The sequence below is a fragment of the Halichoeres trimaculatus genome, unplaced genomic scaffold (assembly GCF_033239565.1).
Source record: "Halichoeres trimaculatus isolate MK-OKI-2021-1 unplaced genomic scaffold, fHalTri1.1 fHalTri1_scaffold_1, whole genome shotgun sequence".
NCBI lineage: Eukaryota > Metazoa > Chordata > Actinopteri > Labriformes > Labridae > Halichoeres > Halichoeres trimaculatus.
Genome location: NW_027437179.1, coordinates 41,930,543 through 41,957,287, shown reverse-complemented (window position 1 = coordinate 41,957,287; position 26,745 = coordinate 41,930,543). Strand labels below are relative to the sequence as shown.

The window sequence follows — 26,745 nt, the reverse complement described above, 5'->3', positions numbered from 1 at the left end:
TAGAAATGTTTTAATTAGCTGCTAGCTCTCTTTTAAACTAGCTGGGCCTTTTATTTTGCAACACTGACAGCGGAAGTGACTCAGCGGTATTTTCGCGGGCTTGACGCTGGAACAACAGAGCAGAAGGTGTTTGAAAGAAAGAGGGATGAGGAGGAGGAGAGGAAGAAAGTAGACCCACAGAGAGGAGGAGAGAGCGGAGCTGACCGTCCTTGCATCATTTTACAGCCCAGAGGAAGAGGAGGAGGAAGAGGAACCCCCAGAAGGAGAGGAGGAGCATCAATCTGAGAGGAACCAGAATCCACCGAGGTACTGAGCGGAATCACCCCGCCTCCTGCGCATCATCCGCGGCTCCGCATCGCTGCTGTCCGGCCCTCATCCGTCAGGTAAACAGACCCACACCTCCCACCACACGGCGGTAGGTCTTCATAAATCCTCGTCTCAGCGTTTCTACTCTGAATCCTGGAGGTGAGTCCCCATGTGTTGGTCTGTAAAGCTGTTTCTGAGCTGCTCTGGGTAAACGAGCTGGTTCTTGGAGCTCATGGTTGGTTTTGACGCAATATGAGCGCACAGACATCCAGCCTCTCAGAGCGTGTTTTTCTGCCCGGTGATGCCCATCCATCGCTCCAAACTCCAGGTTAAATCTGTCAGATTACACATGGCTCTCCTCTCTGTAGCTCAGAATCAGCCTGTCACCTGTCTGTGTGGATGATAACACAGTTTAATGTCTGCCTCTGTTTCCCTGTGTGTGCTGAAATGAGTAAAAACCACATGGGGTTTGGTTCGTGGTGCAGCTGGCCGAGTCTCTGTTGGAGCTCATGTTACCTGATGAAGCTGCACATGAAGCTGTTTGTGGGCAGAGCTGATGGAGGTTTGTGTTCTGGAGGCTGAGTGAGTCTGTGCAGTCATTTTCTAATGAAGTTATTACATTAATTTACACCCACACTTATCTGAGCTGTGTGATGTTTGTAGTAGTGTGAGGAAAAGTCAGTTTTCCTCCTTAAAGAGGATCATCACCAGTTGTAAATCTCTGACTCATTGCTGTGAGTTGTACTACCATCTGTGATTACTAGAGAATGATACGTTTTTTTCAGAGGCGATACCGATATCGATTATCAGGAACCAAGGAGGCCGATAACCGATATTTGGGGCTGACGCTTATTTGCAGTAAAAGTGAAAATATTGGTATCAAATTTGGGATAATGTGTACTCCAACACTTAACTTTGTTTGAACTCCTTTAAGTGTATGTTTATTAAACAGCTCCCAGGCTCAGCAGCTGTCTTATGAAGTAAAATGAAAAAAAAAAAATAGCTCCCTAAAGTTTTCTACAGTCAGTCGAAGTTTTCCCAAATAATGTCTCTGTGTGTCACCTATCAGATGGTACTGTGGATGGGATGATGCTAGAGACAGAGTAGTGACTGCAGACACAGAGGCGTGGCTCTAATGGAGCCAAAATATCACAGCCTTTAATTTGATTTCTTATCAGTTGCTGGAAAAAAAGGCTAATGCTGATATGCCTCAAAATGCTAAATATTGGTCTTGATATTCTGCCCGGCTGACGTTTTGGTGCTCTCCATCCCAGGAGCTGTAACAAAAATTGTGTAAAATGTTTTAGGTTTACTTGAAATTTAATGCGCAATAAGTTGAAATTGAAGCAGCTGGAGTCACTAAATGTTTTTAAACCTAAAACCTTTGACAGTCTGCTGCTCTGCTCCTAAGATAACACCATGAAGGCAGCAACTAATCCATGGATCATTTATAGCAGGGGTCTGCAACCTGCGGCTCTGGAGCCTCATGCAGCTCTTTGACTCCTTTGCAGTGGCTCCTTGTAGCTTTAAAAATATTATTAAAATTAGGGGTTTTAACATTTTTCTTACAGAGGGTATAAATGATAAAGACACAGACACTAAGTAAAATCATAACATAAAATTTGGACTAAAAAAGCATCACCTCTTGAAACAAAGCTTTAAATTTTGTATGATTTTTTTGCAGTTTTTTGGAAAAAAAAATATTTCAATTTTTTTTGCCTTTTTTGCAAATTAAGGAAAAGAATTCCACATTTTTTAAAGATTAAGCATTTTTTTTTTACTATAAATCCCCCTTTTTTTGCAATTTTAGAATGTTTTTACAATTTTTGGAAATCAAGAAAAATTTTGAAATTGCATTATTTAGGGTTTTTTTTTGCAAATTTTTGACATTTCAGCAATTTCTTTGAAATTTTGCACCATTTTTAATTTCATGTTTTTATTTTGCAATTTTCTTTTAATTTCCAAATTTTGCAAAATTTGTAAAGTCTATGACACTACAAATTTCTTTTTTTTTTCTTAAATTTGCAAATTTATTTAAAAATAAATTTAATAAATTAATAAAATAAAAAACTAAGAAATCATATGTACAAATTTATAGACACAAAAACGTCTCGTTTAGATAATTATTTACCTGATTATACACTATTTTTTGTCTTAATGTGAAGATAAAGTAGATTTTGCGGCTCCCGAATGACTTTCATCCAGGTAAGCTGAGGCAAAACGGCTCTTTTGAAAGTGAAGGTTGCAGACCCCTGATTTAGAGAGTCCAACAATGCCTAAAAATGAAATCTTATCAAGTGTTTTTGTGTCATTTTAAGTAAAAATGGTCGTATTATACTCAGTATGAGCCACATTCAACTGATCAGTCCAAGAAAATGTCTTTTTTCAGGTCATTTAAAGACAAAAATGAGTCTGAATTGCATGTTACAAGAAAAAAAAGTATCAATGGAAAAAAAAATGTGGAACAAGCAAAAATTGCTTGAAACTAGATTTATGTCTTAATTCAAGTAACTTTTCCCTTGTTCCACATTTTTTGGCTCATATTAAGTGTAAAAAAACTTTTTATATCGAAAATAAGAGAAAAAAACATGATAAGATTTCAGTTTCTAGCAGTGTACAGATCAGACTCGATCTGAGCTTCTTGAAATCCTCTCTGAAGCCCCTCTTTTAGTCTCTGTGTCTGTAGCTCTTTGTGCTCTAATAACTGACAGAGCAGAGGTCAGAGGTCAGTCCACTCTCTGACACTGATATCTAACACTGATATGAGGTGACCGCTGGCCCGCTCTGCCTCTGTGCCGCCTGTGCAGCAGACTGTCGCAGAGATGTGATGATATGAATCTTAGGGAGAGAGGAGTCTTTGTTCTGTTCTACAGCAGAGATTCACTCAGACTTTACTTCTTTAATCTGTATCTCTGTAGAGTTAAACTCCCTTTGTTCATTATATTTCCACCAGCTGTTAATCCCAGAGTTCAGAAACAGGTGTAAATTTTATTTGGTCAATCTGCTCTGACTCCTTCATGCTGTCCGTTCTGCTCGTAGGATGGATGTAAGGAGGGGTTTATACGCTCCTCTCTGCTCTCAGGCCTGAACTCACGTTATAAATAAACAGAGAGGCTGGAGTGAGTCAAACACAAAGATCTGCATCGCTCACTCCTGTAGATATAGAAACTGATGGCCAGAAAAGTCTCCTGGATTTAATATTTTATTGTTGGAAATCTTTTTCTCAGTGATCCGTTGTTGTAGTGGTTCCTCTTTGATTCTTATTGTCTCTTTGTTTTATTCTCTCACGCTGTGGAGTTTATCATTGAGCTCACAGTAAGACTGATTTTGATATATATAAAAATTACCTCTACTAAAAATAGCCCTCGAGGGCTAGAAACTGGTCTGGAAATTCCTTAGGATCCTCCAGTTGGGGGGTGGGGGGTTGATTGTTTGGGTTGGTTTACTCGGCCTGCTGCGTCACTCCAGGAAGTCATCAGTCAGAGCATCTACGAGATGATGCTTCTTCCTCCAGCTCCTCCAGTCTGCTTTAAATGACGGATGGAGGAAGTATGGATGATAGATGGATGAAGTATAGATGATGGATGGCGGACGGATGGATGATGGATAATATATAATTGGATGGATAAATGATGGATGATGGATGGATGATAAAGATGGATGAAGGATGGATGGATAAAGATAGATGAATGATGGATGAAGGATGGATGTAGGATGGATGGATAAAGATGAATGAGTGATGGATGAAGGATGGATGGATAAAGATGGATGAAGGATGGATGAAGGATGGATGGATAAAGATGGATGAAGGATGGATAAAGATGGATGGATAAAGATGGATGAATGATGGATGAAGGATGGATGTAGGATGGATGGATAAAGATGGATGGATAAAGATGGATGAATGATGGATGAAGGATGGATGGATAAAGATGGATGAATGATGGATGAATGATGGATGGATAAATGATGGATGAATGATGGATGAATGATGGATGGATAAAGATGGATGAATGATGGATGAAGGATGGATTGATAAAGATGGATGAATGATGGATGAAGGACGGATGGATAAAGATGGATGAATAATGGATGAATGATGGATGGATAAAGATGGATGAATGATGGATGAATGATGGATGAATGATGGATGAATGATGGATGGATAAATGATGGAGGAATGATGGATGAATGATGGATGGATAAAGATGGATGAATGATGGATAAAGATGGATGAATGATGGATAAAGATGGATGAATGATGGATGAAGGATGGATGGATTAAGATGAATGAGTGATGAATGAAGGATGGATGTAGGATGGATGGATAAAGATGGATGAGTGATGGATGAAGGATGGATGGATAAAGATGTATGAAGGATGGATAAAGATGGATGAAGGATGGATGAAGGATGGATGAAGGATGGATGGATAAAGATGGATGAATGATGGATGGATAAAGATGGATGAATGATGGATGAAGGATGGATGGATAGAGATGAATGAATGATGGATGGGTGTCTGTGTGTTTTGCTGAAGGCCCCTGCTGTCTGGCCTGGTTGAACCTGTAGTCTGGAGATGGCTGATGGATGGATGGATGGATGGATGGAGGTGTAGATTAAAGCAGAACAGGGGGAGGCTGTCCGGACTGAGAACAGCAGAATAAAATCTGTAACAGAGAAGCTCGAGCACAGGTTACCTTCACCTGGATTAATTCACCTGTACACCTGCTCTGTGTGTCTCTGTGGGTCTGCTCATCCTCTCTCTGACTGTCAGATCCTCAGTCTGCTCCTACAGAGGGACTCTGTCAGGGTGTCTGGCTCAGAGGTTACGGTGTCTGGCTCAGAGGTCACGGTGTCGGGCTCAGAGTCTCTGGAGAGTCCAGATGGGCAGCGAGGTGCTGGGTGTTGTAGTTTTAGTGCAGAGTCTGCAAGTGAGACACGGATCCTCAGGATAATAACAGGCAGGAGTCCACATTCACAGCCAACAGACTTCAATACTATGGACTGCATTACATGAGTGATGAGACAGCTAAGCTATGAAAAGCTAACGCTAAGCTAACGTTACAGTATTCAGAAGCTATGGGGCTAAAGAGTAGATTTGGGATTAGCCCTGAGTCTGGGTTCTGCTCCAGTGTGACTCTGGACCTGCTGCTTCCTGTTTGATACTAACTGAGCCCAGCTCTCTGAGTCTGGGTCTGAGTCTGGGTGTGAGTCTGGGTCTCTATGTGCTCTTTTCCCTGTGATCTGTGTGTGTGTGTCTGTTTATCACACACACACTTTTTGTCTGAGTGTGTATCACTGCAGCTATCACTTCAGAAAATAGAGGCTCTCTGTTCAACAGTCTGTCATAAAAGCTCTATTGTTCTGAATCACACACACACACACACACACACACACACACACACACACACACACACACACACACACACACACACACACACACACACACACACACACACAGTGGTTGTGTGTAGATGAAGTCAGAAAGTATGAAGTCACTTTGCTCTGATGTGAGAAGATGAAACTGATCTTTGTGTGTGTGTGTGTGTGTGTGTGTGTGTGTGTGTGTGTGTGTGTGTGTGTGTGTGTGTGTGTGTGTGTGTGTGTGTGTGTGTGTGTGTTCCCTCCCCTTGCTTTCTAAGAGCTCAGTATCTGTGTAGCTAACTAACAGGTGTCAGGTAAACAGAGTGTGAACAGGTTGATGTAAAGAGTTGTTTTGAATCATCTGTGGTACAGTAAAGTGTCATGTTGTGAAGTGTTATATTGTGTATTGTTGTGTCTTATAGAGTCATATCAAATTGTGTTTTTAATTTAATTTATTCATAAATGGACCATGTTTAATATTTAACATAAATGTCACCATTTGATGCATTGTACCAGAGTTAGCGTAACGCTAATTTACATCTGCGGTCGCTTGGCAGGTCACAATTAAATTATTTTATCGTTGTAAGGCACACAAATGTGTCGTCGTCACCCCTCCCATACACACATACAGTGTTTTGTTGTGTAGTGCCATGTCATGTCTTATAGTGTTGTGTCATTTAGCAAATAATTAGTGTAGGACTGTGTTCGTAAACTGTGGATTTGTGATGTATTTTATCTACGTAAGGGGCTGATGGTTATTTGGTGATTAAGTCTATGGGGAAATACCATTGTGGACCATGCAGGGTAGCTTTATATAGGGGAGTATAAACCACAACACAAAACTTCTGAGTAAAATACGAATGGAAAACAAACAAAAAAGCATACAAAACTTAACAAATTAAAGTTGCATGACCCTCCCTGAAGCCAAAATAAAAACCTTTTGCCCCCTCCACCCAGTGCTCCAAAAAAAGTTTGGGAACCCCCCCCCCCCGTTTTGGACCAGCCCCATTTGCGTATAAATATTGATCAGCCCCTAAATTGTTGTGACTCGTGGTGTGTAGTTCATAGTGTAGTGTTGTATCTTGTGATGTCATGTTGTGTTTGCTGTTTGGTGTTATATGTAGTGTTTACCCTGGGTTACTAACTTTGGGGGGCTGGTAGTGGCGGGATGTGGGTGGCGCAAAAGAGTGAGTTTTGCGTCTTCACAGAGATGGCGCTGTGTTGCAAAGCATTGTCTCATGGCATATAGTACAATACTCCTATATCTGTTAATGTGGTGTTCTGTTGTATGAGTTTTTCTGGGATCCCTCTTCTGGACTCTGGTCTGGTATTTTGACCCCTCCTGAGGAGGACTTTAGAGGATCACTGACCAGAGGTCGGATCAGCACCCTCAGCCAGTGTTGAGGTGTTTCAGTCCGATATATGTTGACTCCTCTGTAGCTCTTTGTCGTCACACTGAGGTCACAATGAGGTCACAATGAGGTCACACTGAGGTCACACACACACACACACACAGCTCTCTTTCCTGAGTTGGCACACATTAATAATATATCAGGACGACCTGGAAGAGGCTGAGAGCCATTAGGCCACACACACATGCCTCTGCAGATGTGTGTGTGTGTGTGTGTGTGTGGTCAAGCAGCAGATGTCCACTCTGAGCGCTCTGTGTCCTCAGGCGTTAGTTCTCCTAATGGAGCGTGAAGGTGACAGAGAGACTTTGTGATGAAGGACACACACACACACACTCACACATACACACACAGATGATTAAGTTTTTTGTGTTGTGTTAGTATGGTGTGTAGTGTGTGGTGTGTAGTGTGTGTCTAAGCCTGATTTTGAGGACAGGTCTGTTTTAGAGGGTCTCAGGTGGTCTCCATCAGACTGAAACACAGACGGACTCTGACCCCCCTCAGAGACTCAGGAGCAATGTGAAGTCGCCAGGCTGACGTGAACTCAGCAGAGACCTTCAGGAGGTTTTCCCTGATGTTAATCTGACCTTTATCTGACCCGCCGTCCTTCAAACATCCCAAAATCCACAAACTGGTTCCTCTGTCGGTTCCTCTGACGGTTCCTCTGACAGTCTGCAGGGTCTCAGAAGTCCTCAGGTTTTAATATTTCATGTTTAGTTTTTTCCTCTGTCTGTCAGAATCCTGGAACATGCTGCGTCTGACGGGCCAGCAGGTTAAACATGCTAAAAAATTCAGCCCCCCGCCAAAATAAAAGATTTAAATCACATGAAGCATATGTGTTTTAAGTTAGAGCCAGACTGTGTGTTTTAACATGTCTGCACCAGAGATCTGTGTGTGTGTGTTTGATGATTCTGAGTGTGTGTGTGAGTAATGCTCAGGATCAGAGTCAATCTCATCTCTCGTCTCTCCTGCAGACTCCGACCGGACTCCTCTCCCCCTCTGTGAGATCAGCTGATCGAGTCTAACCGGATCTGAGGATGGAGAACTTTGTGTTTCTGCTGCTGCTCAGCTCGGGGCTCCTGCAGGCGGCCTCAGGTACGGCTCACACACACACACACATGAACACACACCTACAACATCTATAACCTGTAAAGAGTCAGAGATTTAAAACCTCTGTCTGTGACGGCAGGAGAGGATTCCTGCTCGAACTTCAGAGGAGATGTGAAAGTGTGTCAGACGAGCAAACAGGACGGTGTTTTTCATGAGGCTCTGATTAAAGTTTAATTTATGGTCTTCAGACAGGGGGACTGAGGGGGTTCAGGGTCTCAGAGTCCCTCATTCAGACCTGGAACAAAGCTCTGATCTGATGAATGATGCATGGAGATGTTTGTGTTTGAATAAAGGACATGAAACCCCTGGAAGAATCACTGGAGTGTAAACACTTTATGCAGAAACGTGTAGAGCTGTGTGTGTGTATTTATCATATGTGTGTGATGGGTGTGTTTTCAGGTGGAGATGTGTGTGTCTCGGGTCACGACAGCGGGCCGGTGTTTGAGAAGCAGCCCAGCAGTTTAATTTACCCAGAAGGCCTCGCTGAAGGAAAGGTGACCCTCAGCTGTCAGGCCAGAGCCAACCCTGCTGCCTCCTACAGGTCAGACTCACACACACACACACACACACACACACTTGTTTGAAAGACCCAGTATATCCTAAAATACGTCAGCATCAGGAGGAAATGCTTGGTTTTGTGCTTTATGGCAGCAGATGTTATCCAGAGCTACAGCTCCCTCTAGAGGAGGGAGGCTGAACTACAACACAGGCACAACAAATGGGCAGACAGTGATAAAAATATGATGAACTACATTAAAACTGAAACTTGACCAGTGAATATGACGACATTGACTTGGGTCGTGGGGTGGAGGTGAAGTTTGTTCTGGATTGAATGAATGAATATCAAACTTGAATTAAACTCCACGTTGTCTCTGATACAGAACAAACAAACAGTTACAGGTCCTGGTTTTCAATTACTGAAACAGTCTTCAGCTTATGAGGACTCAAAGTGTTCATGTGGCTGTTTCCCAACCTTTAAAATATTGTTTTCCGTTGTTTTCTTCTTTACACTATCGCTGTATCCCTCTGGAACAAGGGTCTTCAACCTGTGGCTCTTTGACTCCTTTGCATTGGCTCCCAAAGAATTGTTATTTTTCTTCCAGAGGGTATTGATGATTAAAGACACTGACACTAAATAAAATCCTGCGTTAACATTTAGTTGAACTAAATCTCCATCCCATCTGTCAATAAAGCCTGCCACCGCTCTACTTCACCTCCTACAACATCAACAGCCCACCAACTTTCCATGCACCTGTGGCTAACCTCAAGTTTTACAGCCCTGGGAAGAAAACTACATCTACAAAAAGACTAATCTGGAAGAAAATACAGATTTTAATTCTGTGTGGATGGATTCATTAAACTGACAACATGACGGATTAATATACATGGTTGATATGTAGCGAGACATAAAATGACGTGTTGAGCAATAAAATGTTATCAGATTAAGGAAATCATTCAAAAATGCTCAATTTTTGCAAAATTAATATTATTATTAATTATCTGAAAAATTTAAAATTTCAAAATTCTTTAATTTTTTTAATCTAATTTTTTAATTTTAATTTTTTTCACATTTAAAAACTTTTTAGAATTTTTTGAAAGTTCAATCCATTTATTTATAACTATTACTATGATTATTTTAATTTTAATTTTTTTAAAAATTTTTACCTTTCAAAAGTTTTTTTTTTTTAATTTCAAAGAATTTTTAAAGATTTTTTTAAAATTTCATGTATATAAATAAATAAATATAATTTAATAAAAAGCATGCTGGCAAACTATTTTTTTTTCTGATAATGTGTTTAACATTTTGTGAGTGAAGAGGCAGATATAATAAGACTTTTTCTTCTTTCTGCTCCTTTTCATTCTACTGAGATTCTAATTTTTCAAATGCACAAATATTGTTTATGTCAACAAAATTGAAATAAAGACCAAAAAAAATAATGTTTCAAATTTTTGAGATTTGAAATTTATTTGAACTTTTGGAAAATATTACAAATTTTATTTGTCTTGAATTTATTTTTGCAATTTTTGTTTTATTTTATTCATACTTTTGCAAATTCTTGAAATTGCAAAATATTTTGAAATTTGTGCAAATGTTTCAAATTTCATTTTTTTTCAAAATATTTGCAGATTTATTAGAGATTAAAAACTAAGGCATCACATGTATAATTTTATAAATTCCAAAAACTTCTTGTGTAGTTATTTATTTACTAGATTTGTACTGTTTAGAATTTTATACACTTAGATGAATAAATCTATAACAGCTCTGCACAAAGAGAGAGGCAGCCAGCAGGACGGGCAGTGACTGTGGGATTAATCACAAATTAGTTCCTGTAATGATTAAGGGGTATAAATCACCAAAAAGCTTGTTCCTAAAAATTAAAATCCCTGTGCCCTGCTCCTTGTCTTGCAGGTGGCTTGTAAACGGTACAGAGGTCCCGTTAGGTCTGGACACCCGTTACTCTCTGGTGGCGGGCAGCCTTGTGATCAGCAGCCCCGAGTCCCTCAAAGACACAGGCTCCTATCAGTGTCTCGCCATCAACCGCTGCGGCACCATCATCAGCCGCGCCGCCGTGCTGAAGTTCGGCTGTGAGTCAGACGATGATTTGTGAGCTCAGACGAAGGGAGGAGTCACTGATACGTAGATTAATCTGTCTCTGTTCCTCCTGCTCCTCCGCAGACCTAGACGACTTCTCCTCAGACAGCAGGAGTCCTCAGACCGCGTACGAGGGAGTGGGGACTTTCCTGGCCTGTCAGCCTCCTCCTCACTACCCAGGTGAAGTTCAGACCTTTAACACATTAAACTTTCACAGAAACATTAAATCTAACTCCATCCTTCGCCTCCTGCAGCTCTGTCCTACCGCTGGTTCCTCAACGAGTTCCCAAACTTCCTGAAGAAGTCAGACGGGCGTTCCTTCGTGTCTCAGGTGACGGGGAACCTTTACCTGGCCAGAGCCGAGCCCAACGACACGGGGAGCTACTTCTGCTTCACCACCGTCAACCTGGAGATCAGCAGCAAGAGCACGTTCAGCCGGGCCAACCAGCTGACGGTGCAGCCCGACGGTACGGAGCCAGAATCCTCTGGAGTCACTAGAAATACAGTCTGATGCCGTGCACTACACAGGGCTGGACAGCAGGGGGCAGCATACTCCTCTAAATATGTTTTAATGCATCAGGAGTTCATTCATCCACCTGTGGAGATTTAATCTGGATCTCCTTCTCTCTCAGCTAATCCCAGGAAGTCTGCTCCCAGCATCAAGGTGCGTTTCCCGTCAGAGACGTACGGACTGGCAGGTCAGACAGCTCAGCTTGAGTGTTTCGCCTACGGGAAGTAAGTGTGACCTCTCCTCATCACGCTCCTTACGTCAGGATTCATTCCCCAGCTACTCTCCTTTAACTCCTCTCTATCCTCTCAGTCCGGTGCCAAAGCTGCGCTGGAGGAAGGTCGACGGTTTGATGCCGTCCAAAGCGGGCTCCAGCGCCGAGGGCCCGACTCTGACTCTGCCAGATCTGTCCTTTGATGATGAGGGAGTTTACGAGTGTGAGGCGTACAACTCGGAGGGAAGTGACACATACCAGGGACGCATCAATGTGCAAGGTGAGAAATAAGTCCAAAGTCAGTCTCCTCTTCTCAACCGGAGCCTGTCAGGGACAAAAACAAGAACTCAAAGTGGACCAAAGACTGTTCTCAGGCAGGTCTCAGTCTCCAGATTAACCCTCTGTGTCTCCGTCTGCAGCTCAGCCCGAGTGGCTGCAGGTGATGAGCGACTCTGAGGTGGAGATCAGCTCGGAGCTTCACTGGAGCTGCGTCGCTGCCGGGAAACCCCGACCGTCTGTACGCTGGCTACGCAACGGGCAGCCGCTCATCACGCAGGTAACACACACACACACACAGATACACACACCTTCAAGGTAGGAGAAGAGCAGGATGTAAACTGTTTAAATCTGAAGAATAAACATCCTGCCTCCTGGATTAACTGGGATTAAACTAACCAGAAGTTTTCTTTGGAGAGACGGAGTGCTGAGTTTATTTAGGGCTTTTATTTTGAAAGGGACGTCCAGCTGCGTCTCTGTCGATAGAAACTAAAGGTTAAATGTCTCACGCCGTCATCTCTTCCTCCGTCAGGACCGTGTGGAGGTGAACGGACCCCGTCTGAAGATCAGTAACCTGGCCCTGGAGGATTCTGGGATGTATCAGTGTGTAGCTGAGAACAAACACGGCACGGTCTACTCCACGTCTGAGCTCAGAGTCCAGGGTACAGGATCCAGATCTAAACACCTGTTCCATGAGATGCTGTTCCTGTTCTCACACCTCCTCCCTCCTCTCTCCATCTCCCTCCAGTCCAGGCCCCAGACTTCAGGCTGAACCCTGTGAGGAAGCTGATCCCTGCAGCTCGGGGGGGTCAGGTGATGATCGAGTGTCGGCCTCGAGCCGCCCCGAAGCCCAGCCTGTTCTGGAGCCGGGGGACTGAGCTGCTCACCAACAGCAGCAGGTAAGCACACCTGAGACAGGGTCCGGGTTAGGGTCCAGGTTCAGAGGAGCTGAACATCAAACGCTTTCACACCTCACAGCGTCTCCACACCTGTCACCTGTGCTCCTGTGTGTCCTCAGAGTCACAGTCAGTCCAGACGGAGTCCTGAGGATCCTGAACATCAGCCGAGCCGACGAGGGGAAGTACACCTGCTTCGCAGAGAACTACCTGGGCAAAGCCAACAGCACGGGGCACCTGTCGGTCAGAGGTACACACTGCGTCAGTTTGTCTGAGTGAATAATTTCAAGCTCTCTGATATTCAGAAGAGAGACGTTTAACCTGTAATTACACCAACCAGCCACATGGGGGCAGACGCACACCGTGTCATCTCCCCTCACAGATCCTCTCTCATCATCTTTAATCCTTCACAGACGCCACAAAGATCACTCTGGCCCCGTCCAACGCCGATGTTAACCAGGGCGAGAACGTGACGCTGCAGTGCCACGCCTCCCACGACCCCACCATGGACCTGACCTTCACCTGGGCCCTGAACGGGGTCCTCCTGGACCTGGAGGACTCAGCAGGGCCGTTTCACCGGGTGGAGGGGGTGAGTGTGAGGATCAGAGCTCAGATCATGAAGGAGTAATACCTGACTCACCTGAGCTCTGAGAGGAATCAGAAACTAACCTCAGGAATCAAACCTGGCGCTGATGACTCTCCCTCTGTTTCTGCTTCCTGTCAGAAAGAGAACATTGGCGACCTGCTGATCGTCAACACCCAGCTCAGTCAGGCGGGGGCGTACACCTGCTCCGCTCAGACCGTGGTGGATAGCGCCGCCGCCTCGGCCAAGCTGGTGGTCAGAGGTGAGACAGACGCTGACTCAGACACAGTCACAGGTGCCGTCTTTCTAGCATTAATAATCTGTGTGTTTGTGCTGCGTTCAGGGCCTCCGGGGCCTCCTGGTGGTCTGCTGGTGAAGAACGTGGCAGAGACGTCGCTGGAGCTCAGGTGGAGCCGAGGATACGATAACCACAGTCCCATCGGGAAGTACGTGGTAATGGGACGATCGTTGCTGTCGTCAGAGTGGAAGAAGATGAGGACAGGTGAGACAGAGATAGAGTCAGTATAAAACTGGTGACGCTCGGTATGAAATGGTTTATTTACTGAATGTTATAAACAGAGCGTTTGAGGAGTTTCAGTTAGTAATCTAAAGCTTTATCCCACTAAATTCTTCGCTGATTGGCCAAACTAAACGTTCAGTCAGGTTTCAGCTCTTTCAATTCCGATTCAGAGCTGAGGAGAGCACTGGACTGATTGTAATGATTCATTTGGGGGCGCTTCATATTCTTCTACTGTAGTGCTTGTAGGGTTGCTTGCTGCTTGGCACACACACACCGCCCCCTGCTGTTGAAGTTGTGGTACAACCAGGGAGTTCACATCTCCATTTCATTTCATGTTAGTCTGAGGGTGGGTTTGAAAATGCAAATTCAAATCTTCTTTTCCTTTTTATTTGGATTATGCCACACATTGGGTTTGTTTAAATTGACAATGAAAATGTAATTTCTTTATTGCACTTTTATTTTCTTATTTTCACTGAATTATGTTCAGTATTTAGCAGACCGTTTCTTAAAAATTAAAATGCAAACATCTTTTTCATATTTTAATTTGAATAATGTCACTCAAAGTGCAGTCTTGAAGGTAAAAATGAAAATGCTAAATGGATATTTGACATTTAATTTTACTTTTGACTCAAAAAATGCTTCTATACTCTTGAATTGAAAATGCTTTTTCCCATAATGCGTTTTCATTTTCAGCTTTGCAATTTCCTTTGTATTTTGTCCAAACATGCTTCCTTAACTGAGGCATCACAGACACTTTCATTTAATTAAAAACAACAGTAAACTATAGATAATAGATATTATAATATATATATATATATATATATATATATATATATGTTAGAGCCTGACTGATATGGGATTTACGGGGCCAATGACGATACCGTTAATGGGGCATAAAAAAAGGCAATATCCGATATATCAGCTGATATATTAAATAAATTCATTGATATACACAGGATATATACTGTATATGAACACAAATTATTACTAGCTGTTGAAAATTTCCATCTTCCATTTAATGCATGGGACTAAACTAGTTTTTGAGTAACAATGTAGCTGCTTTCAAAACATGCAATAAATACAATTACAACAAAATACATCGAAACAATTTCAAAAATTATTTAAATAAAGACAACCACTTGTGAATTTATAAGCCCAGGTTAATCCTGCATGGTATAATGAAGTGAGGCATGTGTAGTAGCCTTATATTAATGGTGGACATGGTGGGTAAATTAGGATTTTCAGTTCAGTCATTTTTATTGTTTATACTGTTTTTAAATCTCCTCTTAAAACCAACCTTTTTCCTCTAGCTTTTAACACACAGCAATCCCTGATTCTATTTTTCTATTAAGTTATTTTTTTTATTTATTTTTTTGGTGTTTTAATGTTTTATGTTTGAAATTGTTTTTGTATTTCACATGAGGTGTCTCTCTTGTCTCTTGTTAGCCATGTATTTTATTTTATTTTATTTTTGATTATTTAATTTCTCTGTACAGCACTTAGGCCAACAGTGTCTGTTGACACTTAAAATGTATGAGCTGCACAGTAAAAAGGCAGAGCATGGTAGAAAATGTTGAATACACAGTATGAAATGTGTGTTTCATGGCAGCTGGTGATGAGGATCAATTTTAAATAAAACTCTTGAATAAGAAAACTTTAAAAGAAAGAAAAAATTTAAACACAAAGCAAACATTTAAACTCTAAAAAAAAAGGTTTGAAATGAAGTTTGGTTTACAGTTGGTTGTTTGGCTGTTCCTGTAAAACAAATGTTTTGTAAATGTCAGAAAAGAAACGCTCTCAATCTCTCCCTCATCCCGCCGTCAGACCCTGTGAACATCGAGGGGAACGCCGAGTCAGCCCGTGTGATGGGCCTGATCCCGTGGATGGATTACGAGTTCCAGGTCATCGCCAGCAACATCCTGGGCAGCGGAGAGCCCAGCATGCCGTCACACACCATCCGCACCCAGCAAGCAGGTCAGGGGTCAAAGGTCACATCCTCTGAGAGAGGAACTCACAGACAAGTCAGAGATGTTGTTTCCTCTGTGCCTTTTCCTCCTGGACCTCACTAGCATGTGAAATCGTCTCCTCTCTGTTTGTTTGTGTGGCCCCCAGCTCCCACTGTGGCCCCCAGTGGACTCGGAGGAGGAGGAGGAGACCGCAGTGAGCTCATCGTCACGTGGACGGTAAGTGGCCAGCTCTGTGCGTGTAGATATTTAACATCAGAGTGCGTGTTTTTCACAGTCCAATCTGTTTCTGTCCTCTGATCCGTGCAGCCGATGGCTCGAGAGTACCAGAACGGAGACGGCTTCGGGTACATCCTGGCGTTCAGGAGGAAGGACTCGTCGATGTCATGGACGGTGGTTCGTATCCCTCACGTGGAGTCGTCTCGGTACGTCTACTTCAATGACAGCCTGACGCCGTACAGCCCGTTCGAGGTGAAGATCAGAGCGTTTAACCGGCGGGGAGAAGGTCCGTTCAGTCAGATCGCCATGGTTCACTCTGCGGAGGAAGGTGAGGCCGGCTGCTCCTCTGCAATCCCACAAAAAATAAAATAAAACTTGAAATGTACAGAAAAACACAGAGAGCTTCCACCCTAAAGTTAAAGTTTTAAATGGAAAAAAAAAAGTTTTCTTGTCTTGAGCTGCAGCGCCTCCTTTCTCCACCAGAGGGCGAGCTCACTAACAGATCCTCTGAAGGCAGAGTTGAGATGTTGGTAAAATGTGTCTTCTGTTCCCTCCTCTTCCTCTCAGAGCCGACAGTCGGACCCTCCAGCATCAACGCCACGGTCCTGACCGCCTTCGAGGTCCAGGTCTCCTGGGAACCGGTCCATCAGCTCAGCAACAATGGGATCCTCAGAGGATACGAGGTGAGGAGACGCATGAAGAGATTTATCAACAGGAAGGAGAAAAGAGCTTAAAATAGATAGATACACACATCTGTACCTGTAATCTGTGTGTGTGTAGATCAGGTACTGGCGGCAGCACGAGCGTGAAGCAGCAGCAGACCGGGTGAGGACAGCCGGACTGGAGACATCAGCACGAGTCTCCGGACTCAGACCCAGCACGCGGTACCATGTTGCTGTCCTTGCGTACAACAGCGCTGGCACGGGGCCGCCATCACCACGCATCACAGTGACCACCAGAAAACCCCGTAGGTCTCCAGCACACACACACACACACACACACTATAAGACACATATACCCTGACCCTACATGGTGTGTTTTGCAGCTGATTGTTAATCCCCCTTTAAAGGTCTGCTCCTTTCCTGTAGTTTAATCTGGATCATTGATGTCTTCATGAAATGGTAGTAACATGTTTTGGTCCAAAAAGCCAATAAATCAAGCACAGCAGCATTGTTTCCAGGCTCTCATAGCCCCTCTGTTCAGAACGCTCTGATTTAGTGGGCGTGGCCTTCATATGTAAATGAGCCACCGCTGATACCGCCCCGCTCTTCCACGTCACTGAGAGCGGCGCCACGAGCTCCGAGTGCACAATGTTTAGAAAACAGCGAAGCTCGTTTACCGTAACATTACAGGCTAAAACAACAGGCTAACTGCAGCTAAAGTTAGCACTCTGAAGCTAACACAGAGACAGGGGGGACACTGAGGAAAAGCTCTTCCATCTGCTCCACAGCACACAGCATTTAAAATACTCACATTTCCAGGGTCCCAGGTTTGTTGGAGGATGGTTGGTAATGCGCCTGGATTCAGGACCAGTCTATTGGCTAGCCCTCTGTTGGACTGTCCAAAGTTGGAAAAGCAGTCGGCCGTGAAGTGACTAGCACACACATGCTCAGTTTTACTGAGTGTAGCTGGAACATTTCCTTGATAAATTAACTTGAGACACTTAGTCTGTCTTCTTCTGAGATGGGAAGTTTGAGCATGGAACTATGTGGCTGTTTACAGACAAAAACAGAGCAGTGATGGCAGCGGGGATGGGATTTGGGGTATTTGCTCCGGTGGACCAATCAGGTCAGACAGATTAGTCGACTTTAAAAATAATTGTTAGTTGCAGCCCTACATTACATTGAATTTTATATATATTTCTCAAAGTCACTTGTTTCCCTACTTGTTAGAAACAAATTTTCATTTGAAAAATAACTGATCTTTAACTCCTCAAAAATTTATTTTATCCGATTACTCGATTAATCGCTAGAATTTTCAGTAGAATACTCAAATACTAAAATATTCGATAGCTGCAGCCTTAATAATAAGATAAATCTCAGCGTGCTGCAAACTTCAAAAAATCCTGGAGGAAGTCCTGTACAGTCTATTCTTATCATACAGTGACGTCTCCCCCTTGTGGAAGCTGAGAGTACTTCAGGTTTTAACTCTCTTACAGTGGATCCTTTTGGAAACAGTTGAGGCTGCCTCCAGTGGACACTGGAAGAACTGCAGGTTGTCAAGTTTAACATCCATTTTTTAAATGAATGAAATCTTACAGGTGAACCATAGTAGAAGTGCAGGTTTTCAGTCTTCTCTGGTTTTTACCTGCAGCAGTTTTGACAGCAACACACACTCAGAGAAGTGTGTGTGTGTGTGTGTGTGAGCGCTCCTCAGGCGTCCTCTCTGCTTCCTGTCACTCCCTCAAAGTTTCTCAGGTTAAAAGATTCTTCTGTCCTCGTCACGTCACAGAGGTGTAGAGGTGTCACCTGTTCTGATGTCAGGTGTGTGTGTGTGTGTGTGTGTGTGTGTGTGTGTGTGTGTGTGTGTGTGTGATTTCTGAGGTGTTTAGTTACTGTACCACAGCTCTGTGAGGTAATGTAGCGTCAGCGATATCAGACTCACCTGAGCTCACCTGGAGTATGAGACGCAGAGACACTCAGAGCCTGAAGCCTTTCAGCACAAAAACCACTCGGATGATAATCTCACACACACACACACACACACACACACACACACACACACACACACACACACACACACACATACTCGATAGATGAGTGTTTGATTGATTTGATGTTTAACTTAATCTCAGATCCTTTGTTCAGTCTCTTTAATCCACATCCTGCAGAGATTAAAATGTCCACAGCGCCCCCTGGTGTCACACGGTGTTTTTGGTTATCCAAACCTGGATTATCATTCAGACTGTTGGGTCTGGGACTTTATGGATCCGTTAGATCTTCTTTAGCTTTAGAGGAACTGGATCCTGGTCTCCGATCCAAACCGTCTCCCAGTTTTATCCTCTAACTCTGAATCCTTTCTTCATCTCTCCTCCCTGATGTTCTTCTTTCTCAAACCACCTGTTGTTGTGTGTGTCTCAGCTCCTAACCGTCGTCCGGGTAACGTGTCATGGAAGGCTGATGCATCATGGGTAACGGTGAGGTGGGACCACGTGAAGGCGATGCACAACGAGTCGGCCGTGCTGGGATACAAAGTGAGTCCTGGACCAGTTTACATGACTTTTACCTGAAGGAAGTGTGTATGTGGCAGAAGTGTGTGTGTGACGGAAGTGTGTGTGTGACAGCAGTGTGTGTGTGACAGGAGTGTGTGTGTGACAGGAGTGTGTGTCCATCTCCAAGGAGCCATTTTTCCTCAGCAAGAAATTGAAAACAGGTTTGTTCTTTCAGTCATAAGTAACGTTACATCCAGGGGTCTTAAAACTTTACTTCCATAGGAGCCATTTTTCTCAGCTCACCTGGATTAAAGTCATTCAGGAGCCACAAAATCTACTTTATCTTCACAATAAATATTAAAATAAAGAGAAAAATCCCGTGCATGTTTAATATGTAGTTTAATTGCAAAATTTAAAAATATGAGATCTAATAAATTTGCCAAAAATTTTAAAATTAAAAAAGCTTGCAAAAATTTAAATTAAACATTTGCAATATATAAATATATATATATATATATATATATATATATATATATATATATATATATATATATATATATATATATATACACAAAAAGCAAAACTTTGTAAAAAAAAAAATATTTTATACATTTGCTTATTTTCAAAAAATATATATTTGTAAAAATCCATTAGCAAAGAATAAAAATAAAAAAATTGATAAACAAAAAATACATTTTTAAAAAATCTAAATTTTCAGGAATTTACAAAAAGAAAGATAATTAGAAATTTTATGGTAAGATTAGAACAGATGTAAAAACAAAAGAGGGGGTGGAAAACAGGTTAGTTCTTTCAGTCATAAGTAACGTTACATCCAGGGGTCTGCAACCTTTACTTTCATAGGAGCCATTTTTTCTCAGCTCACCTGGATTAAAGTCATTCAGGAGCCACAAAATCTACTTTATCTTCACAATAGATATTAAAATAAAGAGAAAAAATCCCATGCATAGTTAAAATCTAGTGAACAATTTTATTCAAAGAAGTTTTTTTGAATTTTTGAAATTGTACATGTGATGCTCTAGTTTTATGTATTTAATACATTTGAAAAAAAAAAAGCTAAAAAAAAAAAGGAAATTTCAAATATTGAGAAAAATTTACAACTTAAAAAAAAATGTTTTGAAATGTATAACAATTTGTCAAAAATGAATTTAAAAAAAAGAAAGAAATTTAAAAAGCTTGCAAAAATTTCCACCCCTCTGGAAGAAAAATGAAAACTGTTTATTTATTTATTTTTTTTTTTTGGAGCTACAAGGAGCCACTGCAAAGGAGTCAAAGAGCTGCAGGTTAAAGACCCTTGGATTAGACTCAAATCCTCAGATAATTCCGCTCTGATAAGCATGCTCACAGTTTATCTAAAAAAAAGAAAACAAACAACATCAAACACAAACAAACAAACGTCTGGGTTCATGTAGAGGAGAAAGAGTTCAGGTAAGGACAGAGGTTAACACACCACCCTGAGACTTCTGTAGGGATTAATAATCCACAGAGATTAAAGAGTTATTGTTCCTGATAAAAAGCTCAGAGAGAATAAAGTTTTGATTAATGATCTGATCACAAACAGCAGCTGATAAAGAACCAAAGATCACGTCAGCAGTTTCATTACAGCCATAAACAATGACCCTGACTGTGTGTGTGTGTGTGTGTGTGTGTGTGTGTGTGTGTGTGTGTGTGTGTGTGTGTGTGTGTGTGTGTGTGTGTGTGTGTGTGTGTGTGTGTGTCTCAGGTTCTGTACAAACACGAGGGTCAGGCGGCGCTGAAAGTTCTGGACAAATCCAAGACGTCTGTGACTCTTCCTCTGCCCCAAGATAACGGGTACGTGGTTCTGGAGATCCGCTCGTGGGGCGAGGGCGGAGACGGACCGGCTCACGAGATCATCGTGTCCAGAGACTCAGGTACACACACTTTGATTACACACACACACTCCTCTCAGGTGTGTGTCTCAGTCTGTCTCACACACACAAAATGTGAACACAAAGCGGTGTTATCTCAGAGATAGGACTGATTCAGATTGGTTCTGACCATCACACGCACGTCAGCAGCACCTGATTCAGCAGCGTTAAGCTCTACAGGAGCTAAAGGTTAAAGTCAGACAGGTGAGCCCACAGGTGAGCCAACAGGTGACCTTTCAGAGAGTCTACGTATACGCACAATGATAAAGATTTTTATATAAAGCCAGTTTCTCTTCATTTTGAGTTTGAGCTTTTGTTTTTCTCTGTGTGAATTTAAGAAAATTAAAAATCAGTTCAAACTCTAAACGCTGCTCAGAGGGCGCCATGACAACCTGCAGGTGACCTGAGGAGGTGGGAAGTGTCCTGTTCCTGGTTATGACTCTTTGAGCCCAAACGGCCTCTTTCAGTGGGTCACTTTACAGGTGATGTCAGAGCGGCCTCAGGGTTTAGGGTTTTTGTTAAGAGAGTTGGGGTTTAGAGTTTTGGGTTAAGGGTTTGGATTTTAGAGTTTTGGCTTTAGGTTTTTTGGTTTAGGGTGACGGTTTTTGGGCTTAAGTTCTTTTGGTTTAGGATTGAGGGTTTTGAGTTTAGGGTTTTAGGTTTTTTTAGTTTGGGGTTTAGGGTTTTAGGGTGTTTTGGTTTGGGGTTTAGGGGTTTAGGTTTTTGGTTTGGGGTTTAGGATTTGGGTTAAGAGTTTAGTGATAAGGTTTGGGGTTTGCTTTTTTTGGGTTTCGAGTTTAGGGTTAAGTTTTTTTGGTTTTGAGTTTTGAGTTTTGGGTTAAGGGTTTCAATTTTAGAGTTTTGGGTTTTTATTTTAGTTTTTTTGGTTAGGGTTTTGGGGTTTTGGTTAAGGGTTTTAATTTTAGAGTTTTGGCCTTAGGTTTTTTGGTTTAGGGTGATGGTTTTTGGGCTTAAGTTCTTTTGGTTTTGGATTTAGGGTTTTGAGTTTAGGGTTAAGATGTTTTGGTTCAGAGTTTAGGGTGATGGTTTTTTGGTTTGGGGTTTAGGGTTTAAGGTTTTCTTGGTTTGGGGTTTAGGATTTAGGTTAAGGGTTTAGTGATAAGGTTTTGGGTTTGCTTTTTTTTGTTTCAAGTTTAGGGTTAAGTTTTTTTGGTTTTGGGTTTAGAGTTTTGGGTTTTCATTTTAGGTTTTTTGGTTTAGGGTTTTGGGTAAAGTGTTTGGATTTAAGAGTTTTGGGTTTTGGCTTCAGGTTTTTTGTTAAGGATTTGGGATTTTGGGTTAAGGGTTTGGATTTAAGAGTTTTGGCTTTAGGTTTTTTTGGTTTAGGATGACCGTTTTTGGGCTTAAGTTCTTTTGGTTTTGGATTGAGGGTTTTGAGTTTAGGGTTAAGATTTTTTTGGTTCAGAGTTTAGGGTTTGTGGTTTAGGGTTTTAGGTTTTTTTGGTTTGGGGTTTTTGGATTAGGATTGGCGTTGAGACCCAGCCCTCCTCTCTGTTGTGGTCTCTGGTTTTGTGGGACAGATGTTGATGTGAACACAGGGTGGATCTTTAAAAATAAACTGTAATAAGACAAAGTGTCCTGATCCGCTGATCAGTGAAATCAGGTCAGGTGTGTGTGTGTGTGTGTGTGTGTGTGTGTGTGTGTGTGTGTGTGTGTGTGTGTGTGTGTGTGTGTGTGTGTGTGTGTGTGTGTGTGTGTGTGTGTGTGTGTGAGTGTGTGTGTGTATGTGTGTGTGTGAGTAGACTTGTTGTTTATTTGTTTATGGGTTTATTTCAGGTAAATAAAGTTTGTTGTGGTTTAAGGAGACAGACATCTCCTGGTTCACTTCATATCAGGCTAAAACTTCTCGTCGTCGAGGAGCGTTAGAGCTGTGTCCAGCTAGACCCACAGCTGGACCCACAGCAGACCTGAACCACAGGATCCGGACTCTGAACACTGACTCGTCTCCCCTCTTTCCTCTCAGGAACAGGAATGATGGTGCAGAACGAAGCCCCGCCCACTCGCTGCAGCCTCCTCCACGCCCTCTCTGGATTGGTTCTCCTCATGGTTGTGTCTTCGTCTGGCCTGTGATCTTAGCCAATCAGTGGACTTCTTTCATTAACGGCATGAAGCTAAAGCTCCTCTGTGTCTCAGCCTGAGTTTGGGGTCTGGGTGGGGTCTGTTGTTTTTTTTATAGACGGATGAATGAGATGTTTTTGTCAGGATTGAAGGAGGGGGGGGGTCAGCTCTGTGAGTATGTGTGTGTGTGTGCGTGTGTGTGTGCGTGTATTTATGTATGTGCGTGTCAGTTAAGCCATGCCTTATGGGGACCATCACATCTGGAGCGTGTCGTCCAGACATCCTCAGACCTGCAGAGACTCACAGGTGTAAATAATGTGTGTGTGAGTGTGAGTGTGTGTGTTTCTGTGTGTGTTTTAATGCTGAGAGTGACTTTTCTCACACACCTGAACCCTCAAACATGAAGAACACACTCCTCCTGTCTTCCTCTGAGTCAGATTCTGATGCAGAAAGTTCCAGGAACTTTACGGCAGCAGACAGCTGCAGCTCCAGCTAGTGGCCGGAGGCTGAACTACACTCAGACTCAGTGTTTTACTTTCAGACCTACAGTAAATCTGGATCGGGCCGTCATCATCTAAAAAATCTCAGGCCGGTGTCTGAGGTGTGAGAAATCACAGTCTGTACTCCTGGAAAGCACCAGAGCAGGGACCTTCAGGGCATCCTGAGGACCGAATCTAAAACCTGGTCCCTGCAGTGAAAGCTCAGCGAGCTCCTCCAAAAGTCCCAGGGGAAAGTGTCTGCTTCAGATTCGGTTTCATGGAACCAAACCCTCAGTTCCCCCTCCAGAACCGGCCGAATAAAGAACCAGCTGGTCCTCGGGTTTCTGAGGCAGCAGTGGAGGATTTCCTCTGCCCCTGTTCTCCTTTGTTCTGCAGTTAATCCCTCGTAACCCGACTTCACGCTGTAAGAGGCTGAAGGTGTGGTGTGCTGGGAGCTCTGTGTGTGCAGACGACGCTGTGCTCTCGTTCAGTCCATCAGGTTATCCCCTTCAACGCCTTCACTGGGAGACTTCTAGAAAGTTCTCTGAGGGATTCAAAGGTCCAAAGACCCAAAAACAGAACAAGTTCCAGTGTTAGCGGTCTGGGTGGTGGTGTAATCATGTGTTGAACTCATTAAACTGATGCAGACATGCATGAAGCCTAGCAACCTCTTCTGACCAGCAGGGGGCGACTCCTGTGATGGTACGTTTCAGCCTATAGTGCAGCCCGATGTTCATCCGGCCCATTTAGAGTCACACACAGCAGCTAGTTAGCGTTAGCTTCTCTGCTAACATAACAAAACGAGCCGTACAGATGCACATTGCTAAGCTAGCTGTTAGCTTTGAGGCCTTAACTGCACGAGAGGAAAACAGAGAGCAAAAGTATGACCTGTAGGATAGCACTGTCCCAAAATCTGGTCTTAATTTGGGTCAGGTCCTCCATAAAACAGGGCGGGGTGAGGGGCGGGGCTGATCTCCAAAAAAACGCAGTGACCTAAAAAGTGTCTCTGCCAGGATTTGGTTTTACCGAGGAGATGCTGATTCACTCCCTCGAGAATGAACTTCCCTTACGTTTCCCGTTCATGAGTAAACTCTGAGCTCAAGTCGCTCTCAGCTTGTGTGTGAGGGAGTGTGTGTGAGTGTGTGTGTGTGAGCTGCAGAAACACGTCACCTGAATGTTTACAGTTTCTTCTTTTCTCTTTTTGAGTTTTTTGAGTCTTTGTGTTGTTTTTGGGTCCGTCAGCATCAGAGCATCTCTGAGTTTACTGCAGACGCTCTGACCCTGAGGTGAAACACGGACGGATGAAAGTTATCAGTGAACAGACTCGTATCTCTTCCTGTCAGCCTCTATCAGCTCTTATATAACACACCTTTACAGGAAAGACGTGACCTCTGTCTGGGGTCACGCTGCGTCTCTGTGGGTCAAAGAGGACCCTACTGCTGCCAGACCAGACCAGCAGGCCTGTGTTTGCGACATGTGACGGTTTTCCAGCAGGGCTCCAGTCTTCAGAGCGTCTCCTAAAGTTAAACTCTGTTTCTGTGTCTTTTATTGTGAAAATCTCTGATTGTACTGTACAGTATTTAAACCCGTGGTTGGTCCGGACAGCCGAGCCTCTGCGTGCCCGCTCTGTGTTCATAGACTTTTATTTTGAAGGTGGTTGAATGATGGACCACTTGATTGTAGAACAATGTGCTTTTATTTTGAAGGAGCACTGTCACAGTTATGATGTGCTTCATAAAAAAAACACCAAACTATAGTATTAGATGATGACACCACACACACACACACACACACACTGAGTAATGTTTTATTATAACACTGACACTGAATCAGGATTATTTTCCCTTTAATCTGGTTTAATCCTTCAGATTATTTCTCAAAGTGGCGTCTTCAGATCAACCAAAGTTTCATCGCCAGTCGGACCAAACCGTAAATATTCCCTCTGAACGGACTGCAGTCAGGGATTACATGTTGAAAGGTTTCAGCTCTGTGTCTGTCTGAAGGACTCTGCGCGAGGGTCTGTCTCTGCACGCCGTGTTGTCTTCATGCTGGGCTCTGATTGGCTCACAGAGCGATGGACGCTGACTGTAAATATGAGTTCAATAAACACGTGACGGATTGTTTCTGACTGACGTCTGGTTTTATTTCACCCACACCTGAACCCTGGAGGAGGAGAAAGACTGAACGAGTGATGAGACAGCTAAGCTACGAAAAGCTAATGTCAAGCTAACGCTACGGTATTCAGAAGCTATATTATGTAGCTAATGAATACTGTATTGTTAGCATATCATAGCTTATGTAGCTAATGCAGCTCCTCAATGCCGTTTTGCTTTGGCACACATGGTTTTAAGTCATTCTGGAGCCACAAAATCTACTTTATCTTCACAGTGAAGACTATGAAGTCAATGGAATTATATAAACAATTTTAATATTGTAGAAAATTATCTAAACAAGATTTTTTTTTTATTTTATGAAATTGAACATGTCATATAATGTTTTTTGTTGTTTTTTTAAATGTGAAAATTTAAGATTTCAAAAATGTCAAAAAATGAAATTTAAATACTTTGACACCCTCCCCCCAAAACATAAATAAATAAATAAATAAAATTTGCAAAACAATTTAGAAATCAAATACATTAGCAAAAAAATTGCATAAATGTTTTAAAAATTCAAGCTTGACAATCTTTGAAAATTTTTAAACTTTAAAGAATTTGCAAAAACTTCTTTAAAAAAATAACAAATTAAAAAAAAATCTATAAAAAATCAAATACATTTGAAAAAAAATATTTTTTATATTTAAGAATTTATAAAATTTGAAAAAGTGAATATATTTTGGAAAAGTTGATAAATTTGAAATTTTATTTGTTTTTTAAACTCAAAATTTCCAAATGTATCAACATTTAAATACATTTTGGAAGACTGTTCAATTTCAAATAAACAGAGATTAAAAAATGCAAAAAAAAAAAAAAAATTAAAAATTGAACACATTTGCAAAAAAGATTTAAAATTAAAAAATAAATAAAAAAACAGATTTTTTTTTAAATTGTAACAAATAAAAAAAAGAAGTTTGAGAAATTCAACAGATTGAAAAAAATTAAAAAAAATTCAAAATTTCAAAATTTGAAAACATTTCAAAAATTTTGAAAGACTACCTGAATTTGTTAA

At 42.2% G+C, this 26,745-nt stretch overlaps 1 protein-coding gene across 2 annotated transcripts; it reads left to right on the top strand.

The window, feature by feature from the left end:
• On the top strand, window positions 1–25,708 carry cntn2 (contactin 2). Of its 2 annotated transcripts, none has more exons than XM_074674349.1 (23): window positions 1–465; window positions 8,056–8,176; window positions 8,591–8,732; window positions 10,602–10,777; window positions 10,869–10,964; window positions 11,039–11,251; window positions 11,417–11,519; window positions 11,605–11,786; window positions 11,926–12,062; window positions 12,315–12,444; window positions 12,531–12,681; window positions 12,801–12,928; window positions 13,092–13,267; window positions 13,403–13,523; window positions 13,605–13,763; window positions 15,606–15,755; window positions 15,894–15,964; window positions 16,055–16,292; window positions 16,532–16,647; window positions 16,745–16,931; window positions 19,045–19,157; window positions 20,857–21,025; window positions 23,007–25,708. In XM_074674349.1, the coding sequence occupies exons 2-23, from the start codon at window positions 8,119–8,121 to the stop codon at window positions 23,111–23,113; spliced, it is 3,123 nt and encodes a 1,040-aa protein (XP_074530450.1). In that variant the 5' UTR covers window positions 1–465; window positions 8,056–8,118; the 3' UTR covers window positions 23,114–25,708. The 2 variants fall into 2 exon arrangements, with proteins under 2 accessions (XP_074530450.1, XP_074530440.1); XM_074674339.1 differs by having other exon boundaries at window positions 4–383.
• The last annotated feature ends 1,037 nt before the right edge of the window (window positions 25,709–26,745 follow it).